General features: G+C 43.0%; 1 protein-coding gene across 2 annotated transcripts in view; it reads right to left on the bottom strand.

The window, feature by feature from the left end:
* MYZAP (myocardial zonula adherens protein) overlaps positions 1–14,350 on the bottom strand; it is a 113,217-nt gene that overhangs the window by 55,937 nt on the left and 42,930 nt on the right. For both annotated transcript variants that reach the window (XM_090270663.1, XM_090270662.1), the window contains exon 10: positions 13,717–13,822. In XM_090270663.1, the coding sequence (XP_090126789.1) occupies positions 13,717–13,822 (106 nt within the window). The remainder of the gene's footprint in view (positions 1–13,716; positions 13,823–14,350) is intronic.

Genomic DNA, 14,350 nt, shown 5'->3' with positions numbered 1-14,350 from the left:
CAGGAACAGGGCACATATTTTAATCAATTTTTTCTATTAAGTTTGAAGTAATATATAATAATAGAACTACACCATTCAAAAGGATCAGTTGGAAGTGGCTTCTGAGGTAAAATAATCTAATTTGGTTTGATTCCTATCCTATATTAAAGATAACCCAACTTCTCCTGAAGGAGAGGAATCACAACCTGAGTCCTCTAGGTGCCTGAGCGTGACTGGGCCACCGCAACATCAGGACAGGGTGGATAAACTGGCTCTGCGACGCATGTGCGTGCACAGGGAAGAAAGAAAGGGGTGCACTGGGTACCAGGGTTTTTCTGGGTTAGCTCATTATTCTCAGAAACAACTCTAAGACCAGTCATCCCTAAAGAGGAGGAAAAACTGAGGTTCCTGGAGTTTCAACATCCGTTTATCCCTCAACAATAACCTGTGATCACCTCTGCATTAGACCCAGTGTTAGATACTGGGAACATAGTAGTGAGCTAGGAAGACTTGGTCTCCATTTTCATGGAAAAAAAAAAAAATCCCAGTGAGGAAGGCAGGCAGTAAATGGAGAAAAAAAAAAATGCACAAGTAAGTGCACTATAGGGAACAGGCAGAGCGATGTATGGTACCCCCCTCCCCAATATAGGATGCACCTGCCAATGCTGATGGGGTGAGGGAAGGGTTCAGACCGGAGGGCTAATTACCAGCTCATCCCAGGTTGCCTGGGACTGCCCAGATGTGAGCACTGGAAGTCTCATGTGCCAGGAATCTCTCATTCACAGGCAAACCAGGACAGCTGTCACCCTAGAGCTCAATGCTGGCAGGGCTAAGATTTAAACCTACACCTCTCTGATGTCATCACACCACACTGATCAGAGGTTTGCCTCCACCCTCGCTGGGTGGCAACCTATTGCTGCGGTGCTGCCCAGAAATTAGGCCAGGCTGGAAAAAAGATTGGCAGGTGATAAGTTTCTTTGACAAAGGATTTTCCGGGGACCCAAAGTCTTTAAGGCTGTTCTTTTCCCTTCGGTGGCTTTAGAGGAGGAAGGTGGGATGGAGAAGAGCATGTTCTAAGCTTCTCTGTCCCTGTGCTTCCCTCGATGGATGCAGGGTCAGGGGCAGAAGACGACACACTGAATAGGAATATCCAGCGAAAGAATGATTTCAGATTAATATAAAGAGACGTGAAGTACCCAGCCCCACAAAGCTGGTGCTAAAAAGGTCCTAAAGCTTAAGTGTCCTGAATATGGACCCTCACCTGCACTGTCCAGGACCCTCCTGGGAGCTTCCTAGCTGCCCTTCCTGCCCCTTTCCCCTCCTAATTGCTCAGCATCCCCTGAAGAGCCATTAAGGAATTGAGAGCAAAGTAGTAAAGGACATTTTCTCCACTTAGTGCTGATAACTCACTGCAGTTTGTTTAAACCTACATTTCCAGCCTCTTCATTACAATTCCCTCCCACAGCCAGTAAAACTAGATTAGCGCTCCTTTAACTCACCCTGCACTTATTGGTCTCCAAGTTTTTGTTTTTTGTTTATTCTATATCTTGTCTGGCATGTCCTTTTCCACCCATTCAATCCCTGTCTAGAAAAATCCAATCCATCCTGCAAGACTCAGTCAAATACCACCTACTCTCTAAAGACTCCCGCCCTCACAGAATTAGCAAACATGCATTGAGTCACTCAGTCCTCACAACCACCTCTGGAGCAGATGCTATTACCAGTATTTCCATTTCGTTGACAATGAAACTGCGTGTTGGACGGAAAGAGTAACTCACTGAAGATATAAAGCCCAGCCAGGAAGAGGCAGGATGCAAACTCAGATTTCATTTATGACTCCAAATCTATGAGCTTTCCTGTTGTCTCCAGTTTCTGTGCCTGGACATACAGCTCACAGTCCTGCGTAAGGCTAATCATATTCTGCCTTGGGGTCAAACAGGTTTTAATGTCAATCAGAAAGTCCTCTGAGGGCAGAAACTCACATCCATTTTGGCATTTGGTTCATAGAAGGTGCTTCTTAAATGTTCACTGACTGATCCATCAGAGAAGAGCTCCCCATAAACTGGACCTGGCTCACACCCCCATTCCCACTCCTAAACCTGAGGACTGGGCTTCCTGCAGACTTCAGCACAGGGATAGGAGAACAGAAATATTTCAAGACAGTGGAGTGGCACAAGGGAAACAGCTCCAGCTTGATAAAGGTGGTATGAAAAAAAATCAGTGGGGCAAGGAAGGACCATTCAATGAATGCTGTTAGAGAAACAAGCTTTCCATGATCTCCCACACCACCCCCAAAAGTGGAGCCCTATTCATATCGCATATACAAAAAATAAATTCCACATGGATTATTATTTATTTGTTCAACAAACATTTATTGAGCACCTCCTATATGCCAGTGACCATTTCAGGTGTTAGAGATACAGATGGGAACAAAACGGACAAAAGCCACTGCCCGCAGGGAGCTCACATTCCAGTGGAGGGAAACAGACAACTAATAAATAAGCAAAACAGATAAATGTAGGCTCTATGACAAGACGGCAGAATAGACAGCTATGGAGAAAGACTAAGAAAGAGGATGGAGGTCTGAGCTGGGGGCAGCGAGAGGTTGTAATTAAAAACCTAAAGATAAAAACAAAGCTCTAGAACTATTACCAAAAAAACAAAAATACCCGTATGACAAACAAATAAGACACACAACACAGCATAAAAATATTAATAACTTTATGTCAAGATTAAAAACTTGTATAATATATAAGACACCATAAATAAACAAAAACATTGACTGGGAGAAGATAATGGCATTAAAATATTTTTTGATAAATGATGAATACTGATAGTATACAGAGGTCCTACAAATCAACAGGAAACAAGAAAAACAACCAAAGAGAAAAATAAACAAAACTATGAACAGCTAATTCCTAAGGTTGGAAGCTGGAATGGTCATGACATAAGCTTAGGAAGATGGTCTAATCTTCCTAAGTAGTAATCAGGCTGATGCAAATTAAAATCAAAACAAATAGATACTATTTCACAATGGCAAAAATTATAGTCCAGCAGTGCCAAGGGATGGTGAGGATGTGGAGATTCTGCTTCCTCCTATGTGACGAGTAGAAGTATATGTATACTTCGGAGAGCAACCGGGCAATGTCAAGCAAAGGTGAAGCTGAGCCTACCCCCAGGCTCTGGCAAGGCCTCCTCTAAATATATTCCCCAATTTGAGAAGCACAGAGACATGTTTGGCATTCTTTGTAAACAAATAAAAATTTAGAAAAACACTAAATGTCTATCAATAGGATACATTACAATACATTTATATAATAGACTATTAGCCATTAAAATGAATAATTTAGATCTATATGTAACAATATGAACAACAAAACTGGGGAAAGAAGTTGCAAAATATACATATGTAAAATTTTTTACTTATTTATATATAAGGAATAAAAATTTACATATATGTTTTAAATAAACAAAGTAAGCTATATACTGATAATAGACACATATATAGGTAGTAAGTAAAAGCATCAACACATGATCTCCATAGAGAGCAAACAGCCTCTGAAGAGGGAGGAGAGGGGAAGAAGGAAAAAGATCAGAACTGGGGAGGAATAAAAAGGGAACATCCTATTTCTCTGTAATGTTTTATTTAGGAAAGATCTGAAATATGCCAAAATGTTAACATTTGTCAGTTCTACAGGAGAGTGCCAAGGTTTTTGTTTTTTTATCATTCTCTATAATTGTATTTAAATTTTTTTCAACTAAAAAAAAAGAAGCAAAGAATGAATGCTGGTTTTAGAGTCAATGGCTCCAGCACCAATATCATTTGCTATGGTCATGGATGGCTACTTACTTTTTAAGACTCTAAATCTCAGTTTCCTCTACTAAAATAAATGGGCTAATAAGACCTCCCCCAGAGGGTGAACATGGGACTGTGAGGTCTAGACACATAGCCTTGAAACACGAGAAACATCCAATAGCTTACTGTTACTTGGACAGGAGCACAGCCTCACACACCCTCTATAGCTAGGTCATGGGCACCCAGTCTCAAAGAAATATTGCAGAGCCAATCAGAAACAATCTCAACAAGAGAAAGTGGGTTCCATGACATTGACAAAGAAAAGGCCTTCTCTCCTGAAAGGACTATCTGCATTGTGAATACACTCATCAGTACATGTCATTCAACGAACCTGCAAGATTCCTTGTGATAATGCATAGGGAAAAGAAAAAAGCTCATACATATATGAGCTTTCTGATACCTTCTTAAAACTACATTTTAGATAAAGTATCTAAGATTTTAAAATAAAGAAGTGAATAATACAATGTTAAACATTAGACCCTGAAACTAAAACATTTTCATTTACTGTAAATACATGCTGTGCTACTCAGATTTGAGCGGCACTTCCTCTGGGTGGAAGCTTGAGTGGCCATGGGACAAAGCTGCAGCACCTAACTCAGGATTGACAGGCAATAGGTCAAGTTCATGCCATATCACAATCCTGGCAGGAAAGGGTGAACTGAGGGACACACATAAAGGTGGGGGCGGGGGGTGAGCAGATGGAGGGAGGCCCTGTCAGGCTGGGGCCCTGATCAAGGAGATCATCGGCTAGCCTAGGACCAGTGCCAGTTCTAGGGGAGGTGCACGAGGCGCCCAGGGCATGAAATTTTGGAGGCACTCTCAGGGGCCCACAGACAGCCTAGGCAACTCTCCCACTCTCTGCACCACCAAACAAAGCCTATCTGGTCTCCCAGTACTTACTGCCTGTCACCCAAAAGAGCGGAGAAACTCCAAGGGCAGGAGGAGAGCACACAGTCCTGGGAGAGAGGCTGACTTTCTCTATGAGTCATTACATTTCTGTTCCATACTATTTCATTTTTTTGAAGCTGGGTAACAAATCTATTCCTTTAGAAATGCCAGGAACTTTTCCACTGAGACGTAGAAAAACACGAGGGAAGTGAAGGTAGTATCCCTGTAAACAGTGTAGGTCACGACACTAGTGAAATCTAGATGAGCAAATCTGACTCGAATCTCCCTAGCAGAAGTCTGATACCCCGCAGAGTATCTGGGGACCTGCACTTAAATAAAACAGCAACATAGGTTAACTGCCTTAACAGTTCATTACTAATATGGGAAATTATTCATCTGCTTGCTTTCCCATCCTCTGCCTACTTACTTAAGCTGAGCAGAAGCATCTCAATGAAAGACCAAGGCAACTATTGACAAGGAAGCATCTGCCTGTCCACTTTGCCATGAAGAAGTGGTGAGAGTGGAGGACTACCCAGCATCTCATTGATTCTTGTCCCCTTAGTGAACTCACTCCACTAGCCCAGTCTACTAGCCTCCATGGGCTAATACCACCCAGTGTCTATTACCACCACTGCTGCTGCTGCTACTACTAACTAGATTTCAGCAACACTAGGTTTTCATGAGACACCAGCCCCTGTGGCTGTCTCAAGAAAAGTCCCATAAAAATAAAGCAGGCATGAAGTGTACATATTTTACTTCAATGTATTTTAGCGAATATATTTCTCTCTTCATCAGATATAATTCTCCTTTTTCATGAAGTTCGTTGAACTATCTGTTCAGGCAGAATGCTTGTGATGGTAGAAGCCAACCGAACTTTTCTTAAACAATCAGGAAGAGTGCTAAGTTGACTAGTGCTGTTGATCTCCATTCAGCGAGGACATCCACAGGGCCACCTCTCACATACCAATGTAATCAAACTACATGGACACTTGGCTGCTTCTGTATTTTTTGGGGTGTGATCTGGTGGGGAGCATCTCCTTCCTGAAGCACTGGAGTTCTTTAAACCCATTTCCCATCTCCTTAGCAGGTGTACTCAGCAGCTTTTCCATGAGTAAGGCTCCATTTTCCAAGATTTTAGGACCAGTCTCCACCTGGCACTCTGTGAATTATATTTTAGTACTCTTTTTCATTGCAGCTCCTTTGAAGTCTAGGAACTCAAGTTTCTAAAAAAATACTCTGTGGATCTTGGAGGTCCCATGACTCTGCAAGTGTGAGGCTGTACAAGTTGAGGTTACACAAAAATGGTGTTTTCACAATTAAGAGCCCTACGTGGTCAAGTTTTCCTTTCAATCGCATGTCCTTCCTGTTTTGTTCATCAGCTCATCATAGACATGCCACCTCTTCCCAGCAGAGAGAGTGCAAATGTTCTTCTAATCACGAACAATAAAAGGAATCGCTTCCAACCCAGGGCAGGCTACCATTTTATCATCTTCCAAAGAGCCGGAAACTAAATCTGGAGAAGAGCTCGTGTGACATGATCTGGAAACAGTTCAATTGAGTGGATTAGGGTTGTGGGCTCAGTGCTACGGCTCCTGCCCCCTACCCCCGTTTGGCTAATCATCTGTGTTGGAGATTACTCTGAATCCTCTAAACATGGGGCATTTGGCAAAAAAAAAAAAAAAAAAAAAGTATTTTTGTGTTGTCCATTTCAGCACACCGCATAATGATTTCAAAATAAATTGTGTGCTAACAAATAGCTGACCCATTTAAAATGGAAGATTCTTGGAAGGAAGAGAATTAATTTTTTTAATTGCTTTGTGTATAAATATTCTACTCAAAGAAGAGATGGCTAAGCTAGAATGCAGCATAAAGCACAGAAGGAGGAGAGAAGTTTATCTAAAGATCCCATTTGGCCAATAAGACTCCCAAGAGAGAGAGAGGCAGCCCTGTGTATTGGTCAAGAAATCAACCCAGTGTTTTTGCTTTTAATTCACTTAAGTTTACTTTGGGTATCCAAGCAAAAATCCACCCATCAGTAGTAGTAGTAGTAGTAGTAATAATAATAATAATAGCAACTAATATTTATTGGATATTTCCCATGTTTCTATGAATATGCTAGAACTACTTTCTAAAGTTGATCCTTGAACAACACAGGTTTGAACTGTGCAGGTCCACTTATATGCAGATATTTTTCAGCAAATACTTAAAATGTTATTTCTGTTCTTTATGGTTTTCTTATTAACATTTTATTTTCTCTAGCTTATTTATTGTAAGAATACAGTATATAATACATATAACACAGAAAATATGTATTAATCAATTGTTTGTTATTGGTAAGGTTTCTAGGCAACAGTAAGCTATTAGTAGTTAAGTTTTGGGGGAGTCAAAGTTATACATGAATTTTCAATGCACAGGGCTACCTGCACATTGTTCAAGAATCAACTATACATCATCTCAATTAACCCTCACAAAAAAATCCGTTCAGGTAGATACTGTTATTAACCTCACTTTACAGACAAGAAACTAGTAACTTTTTGAAGATCCCACAACTAGTAAGTGCAGGTATGTCTGCTTCTAAAAAGTCTATGCTCATTGCCATTCTAGGTGCCCTTTCATTGTATATAGCCTTCAGGCTCTATACCTGCACTTTTCCCAGGTCTCTAACACAGGGGGTGCATGCAGATTCGGGGCCTGGAAGATAAGCCAAAGGGACTTGAAAAAATAAAAGAGAAGCCCTGCTTTGCTACTGGCTCAAGAGCCAAAAGCTAGTAACTCAAAGCTCAACTCTCAGAAGAGTTACTCACCACCTCTCCTCCCTCATCCAGTTTGTCTCCACAAACACTGTTGCATTATAGCAAGAGTCACTCTTTAAAAATCTAAGGGATGATAATTAAATACTTTCAAAACCACTTCTTAGGAATTGCAAAAATGTTCTGCCTTGTCTTGCACTTGAGAAGTGGTCATTGTTAACACTATTATCTCAACAAGGTATTGTGTCCTTTTTTTTCTGAGGAAGGTCAGTGTGGCCAAGACTAAGGTCTTCTGTGTAGACAGAAGGGAGTAATTTAAACAAGGGCAAGGCCAGGCCCATGCACACACAAGCAGTCAGGGAAGAGGACCCATGAGAACCACTTTTGGTCTCTTCAGAAGTGGTAAGTTCTCAGCTTCCACTAGAACTAGATTATGTCACTTTAAGACTCTACTACCTGGTTAACAAGTGTGCCTAAATCTACCTGCCTTAGTAACAATTTCTCTCTAGATGGGCTGAATAGCCTCTGGGAAGTTTGTCATCTGGACACCACTAGGCCAATAGAGCTATTAAGAGTGAGCTGTCTAGACGGGGCTGATAGGACCTTCAGAGGGTCACACTCTTGGACCAGCCTCCCACTTCAGGGCTCCTGGTCCCTGCTGACTGGTCTCCCTGGCTTTCTTCCCTTGAGCCATTCCTACCCCAAGCTTACTAGCAACTTTCCACCTCAGACATAGCAGCTTCTGACGGAGGCTGGCTAAATACGTTAATGACTTGAAACCTGGCATGGAAACCCATACCACTGCTCTAAAAAACCAGAACATCAGTTCTCAGTCCTGGCCGCATACTGAAATCTTGTGGGGCTTAAAAAAACCAACCAAAAAATCCCCAAATATCCAGTCCTTTCCTTCTACTCCTATCTGCCAGGTTCTGGAATTTTCTAAAGCTTCCCAGTGATTCTTATGTGCCACCTGCATGGAGAAGCACCAACAAGAAAATCAATTCCTTGCACATTTGCACTCATTAAAACATCTAAACTACAGAAGGGGGTGGGGGATGCACTTGCTTTCCACAAAATAAAATTCTAAAAAATAATGCCTCCTCTGAAACTGGAAGGCATCCTCTCCAGACACTTTCTGTTAGAAGAAACATTTCATGCATCACAAACACGATGAAAAATTAGAAGAAGTTGGAAGTGATAAAACAAAAGGATGCTATGGTTGAAGTAAAAATGGTGAAGGAACCCTTATTAAATTACTATTTATTCAGCTGAATAATATCATTACCCATTGGCAAAACTGTAAATCCACCCTTTTTTAAGGGCAAATATGAATTTGTTTTTTTTCCTCCAGATAATTTTCCCCTTGGCAGAAAAGCTGCTTTGGTTGGCAGGGGACTGGGCCTTGGTGAGCGCAGGTCACGAGGCGCAAATGACCCTGCTGATGGAAGAAATGACCCTTACAGATGTGCCCAGGCACTCACTGCTCCAGCCTCAGGCGCCTCCCTGGGCCCCTGGTTCCTTTGGTGGCAAACTCAAGACTGCAGCCTGCTTGAGGCAAAGGACGGAACCCCAGGGCATCTCGTCAACAGAAGCATGACACCTGAGCACAAGGATAACCAACACCAGGCAGGAAGGTCCCGGGCCACCTCTGCACCGCTCCCCACAGCGCCCCAGCCCTGCATGGACCAAGTGCAGATGGATAGCTGGGGAATGTGAATGAGCGCATTTCCCCGCAAGCGCTATTTTTTTCAGTCCCACCCTATTTTCTGGCAAACCCTTGAAAGTCTAAAGGAAACTATGTGGGGCTTGCACTGTTTTTTATTTTTTGTCAGAGCTAGAACCAGTTAGAAGAATGCGTGATGGAGGGAGACAACCTGTCCCGGCACCCACCCCTAAAGGAGAGACTGAATTCGGAATAAAGATCTAGCCTATTGAGAGCATTTGGTCCCATTCTTCACACAAAACTCTTTGAGTTGTCTTTTCCAATGAACTTGACCCTGTGAGATATATATTAATCCTTCATTTCAAAAAGGCTTTCTTACACGCCCAGGTCCTTACTGAAATATACTGTCCCACGCGATGAAAACCAAGTCATTACTGAGCTATGGATTGCAAAACCGAGGCCAGTTGTGTTTTATTCAGATTATTATTATTATTAGGAACTCACATTCTACTGAGGTGAAAGGAAATATATTACTTAACATTTAAGGATTCCAAGAACCTCAGTAATAATACCTGGATGACTGGAGTTGGAAAAAGAAGTGCATAGTTTTAATAAACTGAGTTTCTTCACAGACATTAGGATTAAAATGATACCTACAGTGGACAAAGACTGATCCCCACCGTCCGTGAATGTGAAGCTGTCACACCAACAAGCTTCCTGTCTTCCTGTGAGGAAAGGAAAACGGCCCCTAACACTAGCTGCCTCTGTTTCTAGGTCAGATTTGTCTCAATGTCTGGGTAGCTGGAGTTCATGAATAAAAATGCATTTCTCTTCTAAAGTCAGAGTTCAAGGTTCCACAAGTAACTAATTCAGTAGTCTGCTTTTTACTAGTATTTGAATAGCAAATTGATATGATATATACTATAGATGATAAGTATATATTGATATACCCCTGGCTGGTTTAGCTCAGTGGATTGAGCGTCGGCCTGCGAGCTAAGTGTCGCTGGTTCGATCTTCCAGTCAGGGTACATCAGAGAAGGAAAACTCTGACTCCAAAAAACCTCCGCTGCCTTGCGGCATACCTCTTCAGGGGAAAGGCTAAGGGAGTAAACCCTGACAGAAAATCCGGAGCCGGAGTCCCTAAGGCGGTTTGACGTTGTAGTCAACACCGGCAACTCCTGCGGCGCACCTGAACCCAAGCTGTATCGACTCCGTCTTTCCCTTGGACCCTTCAGCTGTGAAGAGAGGGGGGGTCTGCTGCATGGGCAACAGCAGACCCTCCATATCACCCTGCCCAGGCTCTGTAGCTTCAGCGTCATCGCAAGATGTCGATTCAGCACGGGAGGAGACAGATACCGTGTCACTCCCGAGTCGGACTGCACAGCCATTCTCGGCGGTGCAGATAGACTCTGAAGAAGCTACACCATCGTCTCTTGAGACGGACGGCTGCCGACCCCTGGCTGGTTTGGCTCAGTGGATTGAGTGTCGGCCTGCGAGCTAAGTGTCGCTGGTTCGATCTTCCAGTCAGGGCACATCAGAGAAGGAAAACTCTGACTCCAAAAAACCTCCGCTGCCTTGCGGCATACCTCTTCAGGGGAAAGGCTAAGGGAGTAAACCCCGACAGAAAATCCGGAGCCGGAGTCCCTAAGGCGGTTTGACGTAGTCAACACCGGCAACTCCTGCGGCGCACCTGAAGCCAAGCTGTATTGACTCCGTCTTTCCCTTGGACCCTTCAGCTGCGAAGAGAGGGGGGGTCTGCTGCATGGGCAACAGCAGACCCTCCATATCACCCTGCCCAGGCTCTGTAGCTTCAGCTCCACTGGAGAGGACACTCCAGCGTCATCGCAAGATGTCGATTCAACACGGGAGGAGACAGATACCGTGTCACTCCCGAGTTGGACTGCACAGCCATTCTCGGCGGTGCAGATAGACTCTTAAGAAGCTACACCATCGTCTCTCGAGACGGACGGCTGCCGACGAGTCTGCTTTTTCAAAATTTGATCCAAGTGTCCTAAAGTGATAAGTTATAATTTTGCTGATTTTGGTCATTGTGAAAAGTGATAATGCTGAGATCATAACACAGATTCAGCCTAGTAAGCAATAGAGAATTCTTTAATTTTAAGGAGCTTCTCTCTCAACTTATCTCAAAAGGAACACCCATAGTGAAAAGCCACAGACCTTCCCAGGGCAGCCAGTATTAGAAATGTTCTCCTTATGTTGAACCAAGAACTGAAATTTTCTTTTTACAAGTGCCACCCGGTGGTTTCAGTCTGGCCTTGCATTGCAATACAAAACAAAAACAAATTCCCTCTTCTCAGTGACCATTATCCAACAGTTAACTCAGCTCTCGCGCTCTCCTCAGCCACCTCTTTCCTCAGGCTTCAACCATTCCCTGAATTACTAGAGTGCCCAATTCCTTTCCAACCTGATCCTCCTCTTCTAAATGTGCTCATTTGTCAATCGCCCTTTTTCCATGTTTCTAACTAGAAAAAAAAATGTATTCACATAAATGGCAACAGTAATTAAGATTTTAAACCATCCTTTTGTTCTGTAAGTGAACACAGAGTACTGGACAAACACATGAAGTCTTACTAACTGATTTCAATGTTCACATTCAGAATAAAAAGTCTCTCTCCCTCTCTAAATCTCCATCTACTGCTGAAACCCAGCCGGCCCCTGAATTTCAGCCAGTGATTTCATTCCAATGCCTGCGTCTTCCAGACACATTGTCAGGACTTAGAGAAACTCAGCGGGGAGACATTCAGTCCCAGATAGAAAAGAAAGGTGTGGACAGTGATCTTTATAAGCTTCCTTATTCCCTTACTCCCTTCAAATGGGTAGGTCCATTATATTCCGGAAGTATATGAGAAAACAGAGAACCCTAAACTTCTTTGAAAATGTCTTTAAAAAGTATCTTTGATTTTGGCGCCAATTGTAAACATTACAGCTACTAACTGAGTCAGAAGCCAACAAGTCTGAGGTTTTGGTCCCTGGTCCTCTGACATCAGATAAGAGAACAATACAGCCCGCCACCCTGTGGTGAGGTGGGGGAAGTGCAGTGTTCCACCTTCAAGGAGCCACAGGCAGGAAAGAAAACTAGCCCTGCCCTAGACTTCACGTGTGTGAAATTCAGAAACGGAAAAGCTAAGCAGCCATGGTTCCCCGAGATGCTCACCGTGGCAACATGCTTCTCACAGGGAAACACTCCTGACAGCGACCTAGTGTCGACATTGGAATGGATCTACCCATCGCTGTTTATGGCAGAACTCCTGAGCAGGTGTGCAAAGGGACTGCGAAGGTGCGTGCCTGGGCTCCTCACCTGAACCTCCACTGCCGTTTCTTTTATTCTACTGCTCCCCGAGGCTGGCACAGGAAACAGTATAATACTCATGGGGTTCAACACCATATGACTGGATTCCTTGTTTGGGAAGCAGATTTTATCTAATGTGTATGTTTATCTTACACACAAGAAAAAAAATAGTGGCCCTCCCCATCCTCACAATTCCCTGACTTTAACCCCATTCCGCTAATATCACTAACACTTTATAGATTAGTAAGAGATATATACTTTTAAACTTTTATTTGTGTCATGTGTGCAAATTATTTATTAGAAGTAGATGTACTTTTAATTTAGTAATTCATTAATGAAAGAGATAATTCAGAAATTGTTTTTTGTTTTTGTTTTTCAGCTTTTTCCTCTGGTAACCAAATGTTTAATTAAATTGGAACTTTTTTTTCCCCCTTGGGAGTTAGAGAATTAGATCCCAGGGAATTTTTATAACTCTGTTAGTACTAACTGTTCTTTTTTTCTGCCTGATTTCTTTATTGAGCAAGAAAAAATTACAATAATATGCTATTAGCTTTATAGTAGTGTAAACTTTCTTCTACTGAGCAATCACCACAAGAGAGACAGATTACATTAACACAGGTTAAGTTAATTTTTTCCTCTTAGAGAAATATAAATATTCACCTTACCTGTTTTTTTTTAAATTTAGAAAATAGAATAATAAACTATGTTCAGCATACATAGTAAACCTACAACTTGGTTTCATGCCACATAGACAGTTAAGGAGAGAAAGGATGGTAGAAAAGTGAAAAGATGAAGAAGAAACAGGAGGAAGAGAAGAGAATGAGAGAAGGCTGAAGAAAGAGAGCAACAGACAGGAAAAGGGAATGAAAGAGACACACCCAGGAAAGAAGCAAAGATGAGCACAGCTCGGGAGAGGCGGGCCTTGGGGAGTGCAGACCTGAGCTGAATGCAACTCTCCTGTCAAACTTCCCTTCCGTCCCTGAGCTGTAAGCACCTGTGTAGGGCAGAGGGCACCGCTCTCCTCTGGAAGTGGGGGAGCTATGCAATGCACCTCCCAGCTGGCTTAACTGTCACTTTTCGATCCAGAGAAGGCCCTCTTTTAGAGGGGCAATCATCACAGGGACTTATGAGTAAATGCCCCTCTGGGCCAAGACAGCAAGCTCATTGTGAGCTGCAGAAGGCTGAGCTGAGACTCAGATCTGGCTCTAGGGCTGAAATGTCCCCCCCACGGGAAGCCATCCCGGGCCCATGGCCTTTGACAAGAGCTCACCTCCTCAACCATCTGCTTGACTTTTTTCTGCTGGCAATGCACCATGTCATCTAGGTGTCTGATCCGTTCCCGGAGGCTGGCGGACTCCTCCTCCAGCTGCTGATGCCTAACACAGACAGAAGAGAGAGCCGCTGAGCCCTGCACCACGGCAGCAGCGCCAGCCCCGAAGGGATGCTGCTGAGAACAGGGAAGGGGCCTCCAAGAGGCACTCTTTAACTTTGCGTGTGTCCTGCCTGATTGAGTACCCATCAACCACCCACCATAGAGGAAATACAGGACTCTTTTTCAAGTGCCCACTTGTAAGTTTTACCCCGTGTAAGGTCAGTTACTATACTTTCCAGGCACTGAGAGAGAATTTGTTGGTGCCACTTACAGGTAAGGGAGGCTCTCTCTTTTGTAGTTAATACAATATTAGAACATCAAGTAAATTACCTTGATTAGGAGAACAAAGAAGGAGAGGCATCTAGCAACACAATGAAATATATGAAATCAGAGCTCCCAGCAGAGTCTTGGGGAGTCTGGAATTATCATCGTTCTAGAGATGATTATTTTGGGGAAATGGAAAACATATTGAAAGACCTTCCCTGCATCAGTATAGAGTGAACCACATCATAAAACTTTTCACACTTTGGTT

The sequence above is a fragment of the Furipterus horrens genome, unplaced genomic scaffold (assembly GCF_987537825.1).
Source record: "Furipterus horrens unplaced genomic scaffold, mFurHor1.1.pri manual_scaffold_3, whole genome shotgun sequence".
In the NCBI taxonomy this organism is placed as follows: domain Eukaryota; kingdom Metazoa; phylum Chordata; class Mammalia; order Chiroptera; family Furipteridae; genus Furipterus; species Furipterus horrens.
This window is presented reverse-complemented; position numbering and strand designations above follow the sequence as displayed.